At 39.3% G+C, this 17,865-nt stretch overlaps 3 protein-coding genes across 4 annotated transcripts in view; 1 reads left to right on the top strand and 2 right to left on the bottom strand.

Annotated features, from left to right (window-relative positions):
- Positions 1-17,865, top strand: part of NF1 (neurofibromin 1) — a 132,948-nt gene that overhangs the window by 65,653 nt on the left and 49,430 nt on the right. The gene's annotated exons all lie outside the window — the stretch shown is intronic.
- OMG (oligodendrocyte myelin glycoprotein) lies at positions 8,730-11,204 on the bottom strand. Its single transcript, XM_006016083.3, has 2 exons — positions 11,095-11,204; positions 8,730-10,329 (listed from the first exon to the last, which is right to left on the bottom strand). The coding sequence occupies exon 2, from the start codon at positions 10,321-10,323 to the stop codon at positions 9,040-9,042; it is 1,284 nt and encodes a 427-aa protein (XP_006016145.1). The 5' UTR covers positions 10,324-10,329; positions 11,095-11,204; the 3' UTR covers positions 8,730-9,039.
- EVI2B (ecotropic viral integration site 2B) lies at positions 14,194-17,267 on the bottom strand. 2 transcript variants are annotated; one of them, XM_025210564.1, is made up of 3 exons: positions 17,141-17,249; positions 16,742-16,886; positions 14,194-15,522 (listed from the first exon to the last, which is right to left on the bottom strand). In XM_025210564.1, exon 3 carries the CDS (start codon positions 15,275-15,277, stop codon positions 14,558-14,560), a length of 720 nt encoding a protein of 239 aa, XP_025066349.1. In that variant the 5' UTR covers positions 15,278-15,522; positions 16,742-16,886; positions 17,141-17,249; the 3' UTR covers positions 14,194-14,557. The 2 variants fall into 2 exon arrangements, with proteins under 2 accessions (XP_025066349.1, XP_014378242.1); XM_014522756.2 differs by lacking the exon at positions 16,742-16,886 and having other exon boundaries at positions 17,141-17,267.

Genomic DNA, 17,865 nt, shown 5'->3' with positions numbered 1-17,865 from the left:
AGATGTGTAGCACAGTAACAAGGATTTAATCTTAGCAATCTTATCGTATTACTGAGATGCAATGTTTTGTACAGCTTATTGTCTGCCTTATTACATGTATTAAGTGTGTGCAGTGTTCATGTCAAACAGTATCAACATCAGACTCGTGATACAGCCATTGCCTTTAGTAATGCTCTACACTCACAGAATTTTTTGCTATATCATGTAAATTTTCAATCAGTATTAACCATTATGACTGCATTTTACCTTGAGCTAAATTTTTCAGAAATGTGGTGTAAGATACTATAACAAACCTCCATGATTTCTTTTAATAGTGTACTCTTCACCAGAATAATTGCTCATTTACTTCCCAAGATCCCATTACACGGCCTCTGTAGCTGTCTAGGAAGGAGCAATCCATAATTGTTTTTCCCTTACACAGCTAACCATGTGCATCTTTCCTAGTATTTAGTCCAAAGCTGTGTGAGTTGGTGGTGCTCAGCCTTTTGCCCTGCTGGCCAGATGAATGATGAGGGGCTCATGTGCAAGCCAGATTAGGCCCTGTGCTGGCTTGGCTGGCCCCTATATGTCCAGACTGGCCCCTGTGCCAGCCCCACATATTGGGATCGGGCCCTGTACATTGTGATCAGGCCTTGTGCTGCCCCTGCCCAACCTTGTGTGCTGTGACTTGGCCCCGGCACCCCGTGCTACCCCTGCCCTGCTCAGTAGTCTGGGATAGGTCCTGTGCTACCCCTGTCTGGCCCCTTGCACTGGGATCGGACCCCACACTGCCTTGCATGCTTGATCTGGTGCACAGGGCCATACAACCACTCCTCTGCCACCAAGTTTTTGGACGCCTGGGGAGCTGCATGAGCCAGATGACAGTGCTCCAGGGGCTGCATCTGGCCTTTGGGCCTGGGGTTGAGCACCCCTGGTGTAAGTAATTATCTTTGGGTGCTAGGACACAGCTGCCACTGCTTTTCTCCACGGCAGCACATGAAAAGTATCTGCTGCTGAATGCCATTGAAGCCCCATATCCACGAGCTGGATCAAATGGCTCTTTGGACCAGAAGTTGCCCACCCCAGTCTACAAAATGAGTGTATTTGGCAGTAGGCCAAGAAGATGACCAAAAGAAATATGAAAGGATAACACTGGGAAAGAGATGAGGGTTTTGAATATCCAGCCAGAAGGTGCTGTGTGGATCACACAAGATGTGCTTACCTATGACCCTCAGCCCAAATAGATTGCCAGCCACTGTTGTATATCATTTACACACTGGTCTCTCTGTCTCGCTTTATTCTCTGATCAAATCATTTTAATCCAGCTGTTCTGGTCGTTTTTGGTGATTTCCCAGACTCCCAAATGTGTCCTGATGTTGTCATCTTCCTGCTGTGTCTTCCAGGCTGGCTTCCAAAATCCATCTCAGCATCATATCTGTGTTCTAGTATCTTCTCTTCCTTTTCTTCTAAGTGTCCAGGGGATCTTCCTTTGTCTTATCATTATCTTGTACAGTTCGGCTTTTAGAATGAATGGCATCTTTTTATCACAGATTACCCCAAGTATTTCTCTCCACTTTTTCTTTGCCGGGTTTTCACTTTCTCTGACAGCTGCTTCCAATCTTCCTCCTTTCTTTATGCCCAAGTATCTTTCCTGAAGCCCACAGTGTTATGGACATTTATGGACCCCGTTGTTAATAGCTGGTAAAGTATGAGACAGCTAGCTAAGGTGAATCTTGCACTCTGTCTTGAAGGCAAATAAACCTTTTTGAGCAGCTGGATCAGGAGAGCTTGAGGTCCAGAATTGGAGTGTGGTCAGAGTAGCTGATCTCATTTGAGGTGGGAGCCACAGCCATAAAGAAACAAAGACCAGATAAATTGACCATTCATTAATAACAGGAACTAACTCACCTACCTATGTTCATGACCTCCGAAGAGTGCTGTGTTCAACTGAAGAAGGAACCGTCAACCTCAAAACTAAGAATTGTATGTAAAAGACCATGCTGTATTGGCTTTTAGCTCATGAATTGTGCTAGAAGCCAATACAGTTCATTATGACCATGAATTTCAGCATCTTCAATAGAAAATGCACAAGTGATTCTTCTAACCAAAGCTTTGCATGGTAATGTCAATAAAAATAAAATGTACTGCTCCCTGTAAAAGGGAGGGAAGTGAGATCTTTGTGCATTTTTAACCAGCTGTGGGTTACTTGGATGGAACGGCAGTAGAGCTGAAGCAGATTTTTGTTGTTTTAGTTGAAATGTAGTGGTTTTGATGGGTTTATTTCCCTCCAAGACTTATCCCCCATTTCCAGCCTCTCTTTGAAGGTGTGGGCCACTCCACCTACTTTTCTATAATCAACAGATAGACCTCATTTATGTAGTGACTGCATACCTGTCTTTTTGTCTACAGATTCACTTAAGAAAGCTCACTTTGAACCCTTGATTTGAGTCATCTTGAAGGTTTGGGGTGTTTTTTTGTAAGCTGTGACCTTAAGTTGTTTTGATTGGAGACCGCAGTTTGAGAATAACAGCACATTGCTTGAAACTAGCTTTGTTTGAGACCTGTCATTATTGGTATTATTGATTTAAATTTTCCTGACTTTGTCGGATCCTTTATTTATTTATTCATTTATATTTGGGCAGTGGAAATTACCTGACTATGTGTGATGGTCTTCGAAGTTTTGCGAGAATCAAGACAGCTAAAACCTGGTATTTTTGTGGCTGAACATTCTGAGCTTGTTTAATTTGGATCATCTTTTTTCACTTCCTGCTGAACAGTAACGACAGGGGGGAAAAAAGCTGTTGATAGCTTCCAAAAAAGCTATAAATGATCTAGTGGGAGCAAGTACAAATTGTTCTCTCTTGACAAGAGTGGAAATAAGATTTGTAAGTGATGAGCCTGGTAAGAGTTAGGGAGGCTTTTAATAACCCAAGTGCAACTGGCACTAAATTTGATACTGGAACGAGCAGAGAGAAGGGTAAAACACCTTCTAGAGAATGGAAATGAAAGTGCTTGCAAAGGTTTAAATCACAAAATCACAGAGACCAAAGTACTTGGGTTTGGGGCTGTTTAATTAGATGGAAAAATAAACTGTATTATCAGAAGATTCTTGGTAGTTATGATGTAGCGATATATGAAAAAGAAAAACATTTAAACCATTTGCAGAATTTTTTAACCATTGCATGTTGAACAAAAATGCATTTGTCTTTGAACTGGATGGTTCTCGGAATATAAGAACTGAGCACATTTGCATTGTCTTTTTCCATATACCTTCTATTTTAGATCATCTCAGTTACTCTGTCTTACATATTTGAGCAGTGGTATGAATGTGGTAAGTTTTGTAATATTGAATACAGCTGAATAAAACAGACCTTTCAGATGTGGAAATGTTTGACTAGACAGCTAGGTTTTTTCCATCTTGCTCACTGAGCAGACATGTTAAATGCTGGTGTGCTTCAGGCAGTGCCCTTGCACGAAAATTTAATTTTCTTTCATTATACAATTATGCCTACCCTGGAAAATGATGCTTCTGGTGCATGCTTTATGCTTGGGGTTCCTTGAAACAAAACTAACTCAATAAGGTCAGCTTTGTACAGAGACTGTTTAGCTCTTACCAAAATTTGAAACACTTAAAGTTTTGCTTTAGTCGAAGATATTTTCCTTTTTTTTCTTTTTTCTTTTTTTCAAATAAGCAGTGGAATTTTGCACCTAATGAATACCACCAGCTTTTTTAATATAAGCAAATAACACGCAACATTGATTTCAATAACATTGCTTTACAATACAGTTGCACTGAGTTCAATACAATAAATCTCTGAAAACATTTTCACCCCTAAATTTTCAAAATGATTATTACATTTTTACCTTGAGCGAATTAGCAGTATTTGAAAATGGGTCTCAACTTTTAGAATATAATAGACTATACCCGATGAAGAGTTTGATAAAAGAAAGGGATTTTAGGAGGCAAGCATAGCATTAATATGCAAATCTTTGTTTCTTTGCAGAGTATTTGCATTTTATTGTGTACCAGCGAGCTAATGGTTATATAGGGGGTTTGGAGGGAGTTTGTTAATACGGCTCGCAGGATATTGAGAAGCTTGTTTTTCTCCTCTCTGAATCAGGAAAAAAACATTTGGGAAAAATCTCCTTCTAAATCACTATCACAATTTATAGATATAGCGAGGAGAAATATGCCTCGCTTGTGTAGGCGGGTCTGTCAATCGAGGGTTGAGTTCTTCTGTATGGTTGGATTGTGTGAGACCTAACCGGATGTTCACACTTTTCTGCAGTTGTTATATTTGTACAGCTCAGATGAACTTTTGACTTCAGACTTGCCAGTGTTCAGCCTGAGACTTCAGTAAACACTGAGTTCTTATATATTGCATTTAAGAAGATCCACTGGAATCAATAAGCCGTGAGGATAGAAGAGCAATGGTCTGTCTATGTGCCCTTAATATGACTGTTGACATTGAGAAAGAATGAGGTTATAGAAGTGCCAATGCTTTAGAGGTATGCAAATATGTGTTTACATAAGACATGATGAACTATAGGGGTTCTGAAAGAAATAGAGGGTCATTTTTGACAAACCGTGAATGGTTTCCTGTTTTTCCTCCCTTCAAACTTCTGTTTAGTATTTCTACAAACTGTGCTTTTCAGTCAGTTGAGATAAATGTGCTGCAGATAGAGGCTAGAGGAGATCTTAGTTTGCTTTAGTGTTTGGGTGGAGGAATTAGCATATACTGAGTGCATTTCATGGCCCTAGAAGTCACTACTGTGAGTGCAGAGTAGCAGTAACTTGCCTTTTTTGGTATAGCTGAACTGAAGAACCGTAAACCTTGATCATGATTCATCTCCTGTCTTAGTTCTGCTTCTCCCTTCTAGTGCTGAGTTCCTACATGGTCTCCAATTAGAGAAGGCATTTCTTTTAGCCTAGCTTCTCTCCGTAGATATTTATCAAACTGGTTTGAAAGAGGTGGCTACACTTTGTGTTTCATTAGAGACTGGGTTAGGACTCCATGCTCCCTATACTGCACTCCCAGCAATGTCAGATTTGCACCATGAGCCAGGGAAGAACTTTGTTTCTCTAGTAACTAAATGTGCCCTTTTGTTGTAGTCATTGTTCCTCTCTAGACCAACACTATTTCTGCCCTTTTCTCTTTCTCTGCCTTTTGTCTGTTTTTCTTCTCTCCTCTCATTTTATTTCTTGGGAAATTCCTGATTCCTGGTCCAGAGTTAGTTGCTCTCTTCCCCATTCCCATTCTATTTACTAAAACAATCCATGATAAATCAATTAAGATTGATCCTGAACTGTCTTCATTGGGCCTTAAAGTTGATGCTCCAAAAAGATTAATAGGGGACATGAGAGTTATTGCTTCAGGCAATTTGCCAGTGGTGGCAGCTATCACTGCATCACTTATGCTCTTGCCTTTGAGAGGTTAAATCTGCCACTGTGAGGGCCGGAAACTTTTGAGATGAGCCATTAATCTACTTGAAATCAAGATCATGGTGTTGTGTGTTTATCAAAGTACTTCATGCCGCTTTCCCTGAAGAGCAGTATCTTTAAAGATGTCTTGGGCTCAACGACTTTATCATTTTAAAGTAAAACAGAAATTGGGTTCTCGTGGGTCCACATCCTGAATCGTCAAATGGAAATTTAGTTTTCCTTATTTTTGTCTTGCATGCAAATAGATTGATATTAGAGCAGTGAGTGGGTAGACAAATGTGGTAATCGCCATCTAGTTTGACTGCACTGTTGCTGAGCAACAGCTTTTGTATTATTTCAGCTTCCTTCACAGGAAGCAACCGGTAGCTGGGGGGTGCTTGTATTTCTACTTGGTGTACATAAGATTAGGACAGAGGGCTAGTCCTACTATTTGGGGAGCTCAGTTTGTAATATGGAGTCCCGTCTTGTCCTCTTTCTGCTTCTGCCTTGGCTCCATGTCTTTGTATCCTCAAGGCTGCTTCAGATTACTTCTTGGCAGTGGCCACTTATTCCTCCTCACTGGTTCCAGCCTCTTGACCCCTACGTATGGATTAGGAAGCAAAAAGAGGCCAGTTTCCACCTCCAGCCTCATGAGCAATATGCTAACTGAATCAATGCACATAAATCTCCCTGAGTCCAGGTAGCAGGTTATCCAGTATGCAATAATACAGTAATTATGCAATAAGTCTAGTACTGGACCTGCTGGACAGTCTGATTTTTTTTTTTTTTCCCCCTAGGCTGCGTTCAATGTTCATTGAGTGTGAACTAGTTGTCATTGCACACATGGCACACTTAAAACATTTCAGAGTTGGTTCCGCGCTGGCCTCTGCCAAACACAGCAGAATTTGGCATCACTAAATGCTTTACCCAGCAAGAGTATGTGTGGTGTCCAGTGTAACGGAAAGCATTTGGTTGTGTCCAAGAAACCCGCAGTCATATATATCACTTTGTTCATGTCTTTGCGAGCTAAGCAGCTTCTGACTCTGCCAATATAAGAGGCTTGGCTAGTTGTGCTAATTAAAATAATAGGGGGCATTTTCCTGCAGGCACTGCTATTTCTTAAATACCTATACTGGCTAGTGGAATTAATCTGATGGCAGATGGGTAGATTTTGGAGGTAAATTTAAGCTTGCAGCATGTTTGTACCAATCTAGATTAATTTTTTTTCACTCAACTGTAGGGAAGTTTTCATCATGAGATACTTTCATGGATCTAGACTTCACTGTGGATTGAAGAAGATCATGGTGCTCTTGTTAAGAGCTGGGGATTGCCTCTATTTCAGCTTGGATAGTGAGGTTCTGCCTGAAATGTCCATGTATCTTTAGTATTTTTTGCAGTGTTTCACTTGTCCAAAACCGTCTGCCTGGCTTCACCTCTGAGAGAGCTGAATTTCTTTGTAGTGAGAGAGTGTATATACTTTAGTTGGTTCCTTTGTGGACAACACTCTGTATAAAGGTTAAAATATGAATGTGATGAGATCAGAGACAAAGAACTGAAAAAAGTGTAACTATGACAAGATAATATTTTTGTATGTGCCTGCTATTTGATCGCGGCCACCATTTTCCTCTGATGACGGAAACTTTAATTTTAAGATGAATTTTATGTTTAGAATGAAGTGACCTATCAGTATAGTAAAGACAAGGCTGTTCAGAGAGTGGTCAGCAGGGCTTTTAATCTATTATTTAGGATATAGTTATGAGGAAGTTGTTGGAGGTTATGTAATAATTATGCTAAGCTATACTAAGTTCTTAGACTAAGACGCGCTGCTATCATCTTGGTTGAATATGACCTTAAAAAAAAATACTTGGGTGCCAGTAAAAACCATGTACAAATTCGTTATTCAATTTATGTTTTGCTGTTTAAAACAAGCTTTGAATCATTTCTTTTCAATAACAAAATCATTGTTTGCACTTAGGAGAGGATTTGGGAGTTCCTGTGGTTTCAAGAGTAATAACTTTAGTTGCGGAGTTTGGCTCTTGAGACAGCTGCAAGGCAGAGATCATTATTTATGAACAATTTGCTGCTATTATGTCATGTTAGCCTCTATTTTAGACCAGGTACACGTACAACTGAAACCCCCACTTCTGCTAGTGTCTTCTGAGAAAGCAGCAGTTTTCAGCATACACACTCCACCTCCGTGGTATGCCTGAACCATAAGGGATTTCCCTAGATCCTCTGACAAGGGCATCTGTAGAGTCTTGACACCTAGTGGATCCTCAAGCCAAGAAATTATTAGAATATATCTCTGCAGCAATTTTGAAAACCCTTCCAGATGCTTGCTAGACCCGGGGGCCTGAGTCCCATATTCTCGCTCTATTCCCACAATCCCCACAGGTACTCCTATTTCCTACTGCCTTTCCCAGGTAGCTAGAAGAATGGTTGTGTGTGTCCTACATCCTTCATCTAGCAGCCAGGAGGAGTGGGCTTGCCATTCGGACACTAAACTTTGTAGTTGAGCTCCCCTGGTTTTTGCAGGATTCTTACGGTATGGGAAACTGGGGATTAAGCAGTATCCCGCAACGCATGGAAAAAGTGTCAGCAAAAGTTTGTAATAAATGATATATCAAGTGGAGAGCACAATAGTGCTTTTTCTTCTTTCAGGACAAACCTCCTTTTCAGTTGTCATTTTCTGCCTTGCACGCCGTTTCAAAACTTTTATCTTAACTACATATCAAATACGCTTGCCACCCATTTTACATCAGCTGTGCTGCAGTAAATGTCTCTACTCTTTGATGGACAGATGTTTAGGAAAATGGTAAATCATGAGTTTATCCACATGCTGTTTGTTATCCATTACCCTCAAACCACTCTGTGTTATCCCTCGTTTAAATATAAGAAATCAGAAATTACTTGTCTCAGGTTCCAGATTCAGTTGTAAAGCCAGAAGATTAATAAGTGTCTTGATACTTATTTTTCCTGCTAAAAAATGAACCACCTCACTCATCTTCCCCAGTCCAGGAGATGTTTTGTCCAGTTTTTAATTCCTGAATTTAAAAATATCCACTCATATTAAAATTTCCTAATACATATGAAACAAACACTGATATACATGCCAGTCATATTCCCAGAAATAACTATTGATTAATGAAGCAGTTAGTTTTATTTTCTTTATTTTCCCTTCCTTTTGCATGTCATTTTAACTTACAGAGGACCATTACTGCTATTTTACAAGAATTCTTGATTGGCAAATCAAGCAAGACAATGCAGATATGATACAGGCCTTCTATTTTTTTTCCAGATGTTTAATGACAAAAACCATACCTAAAATCAGTACATAAAATTCTGATGTTTTATTCTTGTGCAAGGAAAATTAAACATTGAAATATAAAATAAGCACATTTCATAAAAACAAAATCATTTCATAGGTTAGTTTTACTTGGTATAAGACATATTAAAATAAGTAGCAGCTTAGTATCAAGACATAAATTGTGCATTTTTAGTTTTGAGTGGTTATTTTTTGGATCAGAATAAGGATTTCAAAACTGAATTTCCTGTATTTGAGTCATTGTTAGATGGTGGGTGGTTTTGCTCCAACTATTTATCGTAGGAATAAATTTGTTTCACAAGAATGCAAGCCATTAGCCAATCAGCACTGCCACTGCATTAAGCATTACAATATAGAATGAATACATTTGACAAACGCTTGCTGCCGAGGGCACACGAGTATTAAAAATATTTGTTGTGGTTTCTTCTTTCTTTAAGGTAATGGTTGTGCTTTGTTGAGGCATTTTAGAGTAGTTTGTTGGCATCCCGCTGGTAATACTCAGGGTCATGGGAGTAGTGGATGATCCCGTCGAGCTAGCCAAGCTTGAGTTCACATCCGTCGAATCTTGAATGTAGATTGTATGCGTGGCCGCCGCTTCGTGAGAACTAACTTTCCCAGCAGTCACTTCTTCTGGATAAAGAAGTAAGGGCCTATCTGTGCTGGTAAATAATACAGTTTGGCTTAAGGTAGCGCTTAGTGTAACTTCCTTAGCTCGAAATTGTTTATGCATTTTTATCTCTTTGGTTGGTTCAGTTGCCAGCAAAGAGCCAGTTGTGTCCGCTGCCTTCATTCCTTTAACCATGAGGTTCATACCTGGAGTCGTGGGTGCAGCTGGAAGTGGAGTTGCGTTCTTCCAGGTCACCGTTTGGTTAGGGCATGGAGCCCCTATCACGGCAGCAGGTGTTTCCTTCACCCACATCAGCAAATAAGGGATATTTTGCTGATCGTCGCAGGACCATGGGTTGTTATAAAGCGTTACAACTTGCAGTTGAGAGAGCCGGTCGAAAGCCTTGTCAGGAATATACGTGAACTTGTTGTTGTGCAAGTAAAGTTTTGTAAGGTGTAGCAGCCTCACCAGCGTTCCCGGGAGTATTTGGGTCAAGAAGTTGTTCGATAGATCCACCATTTCTATGTTGTAGGGCATGTTGGTTGGAACTGTCCAAAGCTTGTTACGGCTGAGGTTGAGACACTTGAGGCTGCTCAGTGTATTGTTGATCAGAACTGCTCTTTCCACCATGTTCCTGGAAACATCGAGCACTTTAAGATTCCACTGGTAAGCGGTATCCAGTTTCTGAAGAACTTTTATAAAATTATTTGGAATGTTCTTCAGCCAATTATTTGAAATATCGAGGGTCCTCAAATTGGTGAACCGGGTCAGCTTATGATCAAGATCAACAAACTGGTTAAAGGACAGATTTAAGTATGTAATGTTGTCTTGAAGTCCATGTGGCAGTGTAGTGAAGTTTCTGCCTGAACAGTCTACATTTCTGTTGTTTCCTGAGCATGTACAGTTAGAAGGACAGATGCCCAGAACCGTGGGTATGAAAAGCAGAAGGACCAGCAGACAGGGCGATGTTTTCAATATCTGGTATTCCATGGTTGCCTGCAAATAAATATACCAAAATGACACCCTTTAAATCTACATAAGATACTTCATGTATTTGCAAGGGTTGTCTTCGCTCGGACTGCAGGACAAGTTAGGTAAAAATATCAATGAACCTCTTTGTGATAACAGTCCTTTTTATAATTGTTTAAGAGGGACTTTACAAAGCATCCCTTCATTTACTGTCATGTTGTCTGCCAGAATGAGACTTGTTTTTTCATCTCCATTCCCCCTCGAGCTCAAATGAGGGCTTTCTTCTGAAAATGCAAGTCTCTTCCAAATGTTATACAATGTCTGCTTTTGGGTTCTAGCGATTTCAAGCCTATATTATCTTTTGGAATAATGTGCTTATTTAAACAGGAATGAAAAAATGGCTGTCAAATGGATCTGCCTTAAAAATATCTGCAGTAATGTTGCCATTCCCCCTCCCCCCCCCCACCATGCACACTGTATTTGCTTAAATAAGATTTGTTTAAGTACCTCTAGACTAGTTAAATAATTTTACTCTGAAACCAGGAGTCCACGTCCATATTTCAAAATGCATGTTGTTTTATTTTTTCCTTGCTATAGCTTTCGTTTCTTTCTGTAAAGCTAGACAGCTAGGCAACATGTATATTTGAATATTGAATTAATGTTAGAATGAAATCTCTGTCACTGCAGCAAATTTTTGATGTGAGCAGCTTCCAAAGACCAATATTTTTCAGTCTTCTGTTTCTGATTCTAACTTTGTAGTAGGTTTTTAAATACAGAAAAGCAAACACTTACCGAAATAAGGACCCTCCCGCAAGATCAGTGCATCGTTTCTCTGAAAGATGTAAGCTTTAAAGGTCGTCTTGTTCTAGAGAGTAGCTACAGTTGCTGCCTGTGAATTGTGCTTGCCTCTTCAGCTGCATCGTATTGCTGCTAGCTGGGTCTCTGCAACCACCTGATCAGCACTACATCGCAGGACTGCAGAGCTGTCGTTGGTGCTGACTCAAATTTATTGCAAGGCATGCATACTCAACAAAATAGTCCAGGATTTGATTTGAGTTGGTTAACTTTTCTAGATGCACGTTTTCCCAGAGGTGTCACTGCCTCAAAAATGCAACATGCCTGTTTGACTACACTGATAGTACCCAGTAGAATTTTTTTTAAGTGATTTTCCCTTAATTTATGATTCCACTTACGCTCCTATTTTAAAACAGCCGTGAAAGTGCTGTGTTCTTGTTGCCTTCGTTTCAGGCTGCGCTCCTGTAATATTGCCTCTTAAAACTGGCATCCTGTTTTTAGCCTTCTTCAACAATCCTGTCAAAAAACCATTCATAATTTTGACATTTGAAGTTCAGATTGTCCACTCTTAAAATCAGAATTTCAGAGCATCTCATCAGCTTTAGTATAACACAGCTTTGAATTTTTACAGATAACCTTCCTGAGATCTTTTTACAATATCATTTTCTCCGAAAATATTATGTACCGTGGCTGTATTTGCAATGTTTTTCCTCCAAATACCTTTTCTTATATTTTATGCAGGTATTAAACTTTTTCAACCATTTAACTTTGATATACAGCCATGGACAAAAAGCATATGCAGAACAAAATGGTTTTTATTTTTCAGTGGCAATTTTTAAAATTTGCTTTCAGTCTTATCTATTTTTGTATGGTCTCACAGCAACGTGCTGTGCGCCACATGCAAAAAGCATACTCCCTGGCACAGAGAGCCTGAAGAGCTAGCCATCCTGGAGTTGCATTGCAGAAAGCTTATGGAGTGGTGGTTTTGACATCTGACAGTTTCTCCCTAGGAAATGAACGTTTTGTTTCCTTGAAATATTTACATCCTGGATCACTAATTATACATACTTTTTTTAAAAAAGAGCTGCACTCTCCCCCTCCCTCTTCTTCCCCCCAAATTATACATGAGGATAATGAAGCTCTTTGCTTGTTGGAACATGGTTTTAGATAGAAGTTGCGTGATTTCCAGTTACTTCCAATATTTGAAAAGTAGTCCTTTTATGCCATACTGCAGTTCTGCTCTGGCTCACAATCTCATCAAAATAGTCAGGGTCCAAAGGCAGGTCCATGCCTGTCCTCACTTAAATCTGAGCCTTCCCACTACTGAAATGTTGCTTAGTGCAACTTGAGGGCAGAATTCAGCTTGAATAAAACTGGATTGCTGATGGTACATGTAGGTATATACATGCACATTGCTATGACACGTGTGTGTGTGTGTGTGTGTGTGTGTGTGTGTGTGTGTGCACGCACACACGTGCACACACTAAAAATAAACTGTAGTATGTGCTTTCCACAGTTAAGATCTGAAAGTCAGTGTAGCTTACCAGCTGCAATATAGTACAGCTCGGGATTTTTTTTTTTTTTGCAGGTTATGTGAGACTGACAAATGTATCTTACCAATCACTTAATAATATTTGGTGGTATCCCTTTAATTCTGTTAGTTGATAGCATGATTAGATGTGAATAACGTGATGGTAGGACATCTAAACGTTTGTAAAGATTTTTCTGCAGATAATTTTCACAATTCATAAATACTCATTTGTATGTGTCCTTCCTTGCGGCAAACAAAATGTAGCTGTAAAAGCTGTTACATTTTCAACATGCTCATTCACAAGTGTAAGTGAATTCTGTTGTCGCATACAGCATGCTGCATAGCATGCAGTGCAGAGTGCTCATTAACGTGATCCATTATAAGAGTCCATTGAGTTAATCTTTGCAAAAATCATTATTTCATCCAAAGATTGCAGTTTTGGAAATACATTAATGAATTCTTTGTCTAAGCATACTGTACATGAGCATTGCATCTAGGATTTGTATTAATTTTACTTTTGTAAAGGTAAATTGTATCCTTTTCATTAAGGCTGCGTGTTTTGACTCAAAAGTTTGTCTTGTGTTCAAAGCCTGCCTTTAAACTGCTCTGCAAAATCCAGACCTAATCCTAATCCTTACAGGCAAAACTATTATTCATTCAGATTTAGACTATGTGATTTGAGTGCCTGTAATCGTACTGCATTTTGACTATATTTCTTTGAGAACTTGTGGTTAATGACTTTTGTGGTTCTGGCTCTTACTTAAAAATTGATCTCAAGTCTAATTCTTCCATTTTATTATTCCATACCAGTAAGAGACTTCCATGGGCTCTTTTCTTCCTCTCTCTTACCACATTGCATATCACTCACAATTATACCCCGATGCACTTTATATTCTTGTGCTAACAACACCCCCACACACTTTGCCAAGCCTTTATACTGTTCAGAAACACGTAGCTGGAGGAATAGCTCTTTACTGTATGTCTTGCTCTCTTAAATCCAAATAGTTTAATTCAGGTTTTTTTTAACTAATATTTATAAATATGTCTTGATGAGCGTGGACACTGCAATAAGCCCATATCACAGGGAGATATCATCAACATTTGCTGAACTTTTGAGAGAGAGCCAGCCAACTTCCTTGTCTGCTAAGCTGCAAATATAAAGTATTGTTGCCTTTTTTTTTTTTTATAAACAATCCTTCGAAACACAGTCGATCTATTTTATACTTCTGCCAGAAAGAAAGGTTCTTAACAGTAGTTTCTCTTTCAGCTGGATGTGAAAACCTAAGTTCTCAATGCTGCAGAAAGTCCAAGATTGAGAGAGATTGTTCAGATTTTAGATCATTTCTCAATAAAGAAAAATCGGAAGGGGTCCCCCTTTTTGCATGGATGCTATGATGACTGACTGTAAAACGCATAACTTGCTTGTGATGTAGAAATAACTCATTTACTATAAATGGACCTAGCCACTCATGGATAGCATATAGTAGTTATTGGTCTGTCTAAACATTGGGATTTGGTTTTTAATCTGGCCTTATCCAATAACTTCAGTTGTATTTTAAGAATACAAGTCACTAAGACAACTTCGTATTAAAGCTCTTTTATTAAAAGTTAACAAGAATATAAGAAAAGTGTGCTGCTAAGGTGCCTTTGTTAGATTTAGTTATACAGCCTAGTAAACTGTACCTTCCTAAAAAGCTTTGCTTGTTGCGCTTTGAAAGTTGCGTGTAATATTTTCTGGTTTGTAGCTTTAAACACGTGGAAATAGACTTTGCATAGTTGCTGCTATCCGCACCATGTATTGAAGTGATTAGCTTCAAGCCAAATCTCTTTAGGTTCCCACTTGTCAAATGCTAAAGTTTAATGCAGCTGTGGCTTCACAGTCCGTGATCCCACCAACTTCTCGTATTTGTTGGCTTTAAAACGTCCCTTTTAAGGTAAGCATGAAGTGTGTTCGACAGCAAACTCAGCAATTTGTAAAGGTTCTTCAGGCAAAGGTGGCGGTAGTGGTTCGTTTTCATCTTGATGTGTCAAATCAGGAGGTGGGGGAAATGGGTTCTCTGCCTCCAGTTTATTCTCTGTGCCATTGCTGATCTCAGAGGAATGAATCTCAGGAAATTCCTGCATCCAGTCTGGTGGCAGTGGCATATCTGGTGACTCTGGTAGAGAAGGAATTGTGTTGGGTGGAGGGTTGCAAGGGCTCTGTTCTTCTGAAACAGGAGATGGGGGCACATTTATATCACTTGAAGGAGAAACTGGATTGCTGTGTGCTGGTGATCTGGGTCCATCCTGTACAGGAGGGAGAGACAAGGTAGCTGTATTGCAGCTGGGTGCATCACAGCTCTGTTCAGATGCATGACAATCATTCGATAAGTGTGTGGTTTTGTTATATATCCAAGGCAAGATAGAAAAAACTGATGCACGTTTTGTGGCCTGGTCCAATTCTACAAAGACATCCGGTGTTTGTCCATCAGCAAATGGGGAACGGCCAGCCCAGTTTGGATTAGTTAGAGATTGCGTTTTGGCACACTTACATAGGAGAATTATAACAATAGCTACCATCATAGCAATCAAAATTATGCCAATGACCACAGCAGCTATCCAGCTAGTATCATTGCGGGGCTCCATTTCTTCTCCATTGACCGGAGGCATTACGCTACTGACTGGTCTTTCAGCACTGTACAAGTCAAGTTTGCCTGATTGGTATGAATGTATGGGAGATCTGTTTCCTATTTGACTTTCAGGACTGATGGATACATTTCCTGGTTTAATTAAACCAGTTGTTGGTGGTGTCTCTGTCTCTGTAGAAAGTGGTCTTCAAAATTGTCCGTAGAAGAAAACGGGTTATGAGGTTGGTGTCCACTTTCCTCTTGGTGATTACAATGGTAAGCTGTCACCTGCAGTATAAAGAGAATATGGCCCAGTTGGTTTTATTTTGGATTTGGCCTATGGGTTTTTATTTTATGGTTAAAACCACGTTCACCTTTGTTAATTTGCCGTTTTCTAAACTATGCACTAAAGTTATCTGCCAGAAATAAGATAGACACTATATTCTCTTAAATATATCAGACAATCTATTTTTGAAGTGAGTGCTGGGTTTGCTAATGACTTTAGAAGGGACAGGCGCCATTCCAATATGATTTAGGTTGTTTTGCTGTAGAAAGCATTTTGGCTTATTTCTTTTAATTTGCCAAAAAAAGCTGTTAAGAAGACCTCCTTAAAATGAGTTAAATGGAACTGTATCAATTGTTCCAGCCCTTAATTGTAAACAGGAAACTTAAATACAACTTCAAACAGCTCTTTACAAAAGTGAAAAGCATCCAGTTTATCTTGGACCTTAACATTTTGAGGTTTATAAACCAGTGTCCTTAATTGAAATGCCTTTTTTTCGGTATTTTTAGTATCTATCTTGCCGCCTTGGCTGTTATCAGATAACAATAAAACTTAGAGCATGTCATTTAAAACAGTAAAACTTAGAGCATGTCATTTAAAAGATGGTTTCCTAATACAGCTACTGGTGTGGAATTAGGATCATATAAAAATATGATCTAATGTTAGGATCCAAATTCCACACCATAAATGGACTTCTGCCTACACAGTAGTTGAAGTGGGAGAGAAAATGTAAATATAAACCTATATTGCTGCAACAGAGTGGCTTTTGCTATTTTTGTTTGAAACTACAAAGGTATCGATCTAAATGAGACTAATACAGCTTATCAAATCTTTCCACTATGTTCTGCTGCTTTTGGTTTACTTTGTGTATTGAAACTTCATGAAGAATTAATTCCTCAACACATATATAGTCCTGGTGAGGACTTGGTTCAGTGCATACAGTTAACATGCACATAGTTTCATAGTAGTTAGAGTTCAGAAGGGACCTGAATAAATCATCTAGTCTAACCCCCCGCCACTGGCTGGAGCACATGCTGGGATCACACGACCCCAGACAGGTGTTCATCCAACCTCTTTTTGAATTTACCCAAAGTAGGAGTGAGGTTTTTTATCTATCTAGATGTACTCGCTTAAATTACACCAGGGAGCATATGCAGCTGATAAGTTAATACTTCTGTGTAAGTATTTTTCAGGATAGTGTTTAAGTTCGGAATTAATACTTACATTTGCCTGTTCCAGCTTCTTCTGTACTCTTTCTTTGCAAAGTGTATTCAAGTGGCACTTATATGAAGACCTTATTAAAAGCTCAGTAGGATACAGCTATTAACGTCAGTGTAGTTAACATTAAAAACTTGCCTGGGAATTTTCTCTACATTAAAAAAAATGTAGAAATGAGAATTGTGTATTCTACTAGCAACTTTTTAGCAATATAGAGATGTGCTCAAAACACTCATGCATGTAGGTAACACACGTCCTAAAACTGCTGTAGGTTACCCCATGTGTTAGCAATAAATTCATTCAAAAATGTTCCAAGTAAGATTTTTGCAAATGCATTTGTCTGATTAAGCAAGCAAGAAACACCCAACAAGAATCAAGCCTTATTGTCAAGAATCTGTTCCTTACCTGTCCTGCACTGTCTTTCAGTAAGATGGCTTCATCTATCAAGTTAACATTATTGTTTGAAGACTAAGTCAGAATGGGTGTTGCAAGTCAAGCAGCTTTTAAAATGGTCTCCTTTCTCATATTGAAATAAGGTTTTTTGCATGTAAAGAGGAAGTTTAGCAATACTTGCTGCAGGAAGTGTCAAGAGCAGGGAGGTGACTAAGAGTTTTAATCTTCACAGATTGTACACTTTAAGACCTAATTCTGGGCTGTGTTCTCTACCAGACAAAAACATGTAGACAGTCAAATGTGTCTTTTTCTCAACTTATGCTTTGCATGTTAAAAACATTTGATTGCTTTTTTTGTCTATGTCTGCAGCAGATATGAGCAAGAGCAACTTTCTTAACTGTGGTAAAGTGGATTGAAGTTAACAGTTTTATTGATAATTTCAGTGGTTTTTGCTGTGGGGTGGGGGGGGGGAGAGGGTGCTCCTGTGTTTCTGATGTTTTAGTCCTCAGTTTGAGAAGTTTTGATTTGGGGCAGATGGCTGATCACATGGAACTGGCCCCCTCCCAGATTTTCATGTGTTGAGTTGCGTAAAAGGCAGATAGCTCTACACACTGACAACTTCTCTAATATTACTTATCCATGTAAGCTGCTTCAGTTGCTGCCATGGGCATGTGTTTGGGAACATACATACTTTCTGTGGGCTGGTCAGATCTTGGTGTTTCCTGCTCCCAAGATCT

Source organism: Alligator sinensis, unplaced genomic scaffold, assembly GCF_000455745.1.
Source record: "Alligator sinensis unplaced genomic scaffold, ASM45574v1 scaffold118_1, whole genome shotgun sequence".
NCBI classification, from domain to species: domain Eukaryota; kingdom Metazoa; phylum Chordata; order Crocodylia; family Alligatoridae; genus Alligator; species Alligator sinensis.
Note: the sequence above shows the minus strand (reverse complement) of the source record. Positions and strands in the feature narration are given on the sequence as shown.

What these genes read in the sequence shown, in the direction of transcription:
- OMG (XM_006016083.3), bottom strand. Translation starts at nt 10,323, where the DNA reads ATGGAATACCAGATATTGAAAACATCGCCCTGTCTGCTGGTCCTTCTG.
- EVI2B (XM_014522756.2), bottom strand. Translation starts at nt 15,277, where the DNA reads ATGCCTCCGGTCAATGGAGAAGAAATGGAGCCCCGCAATGATACTAGC.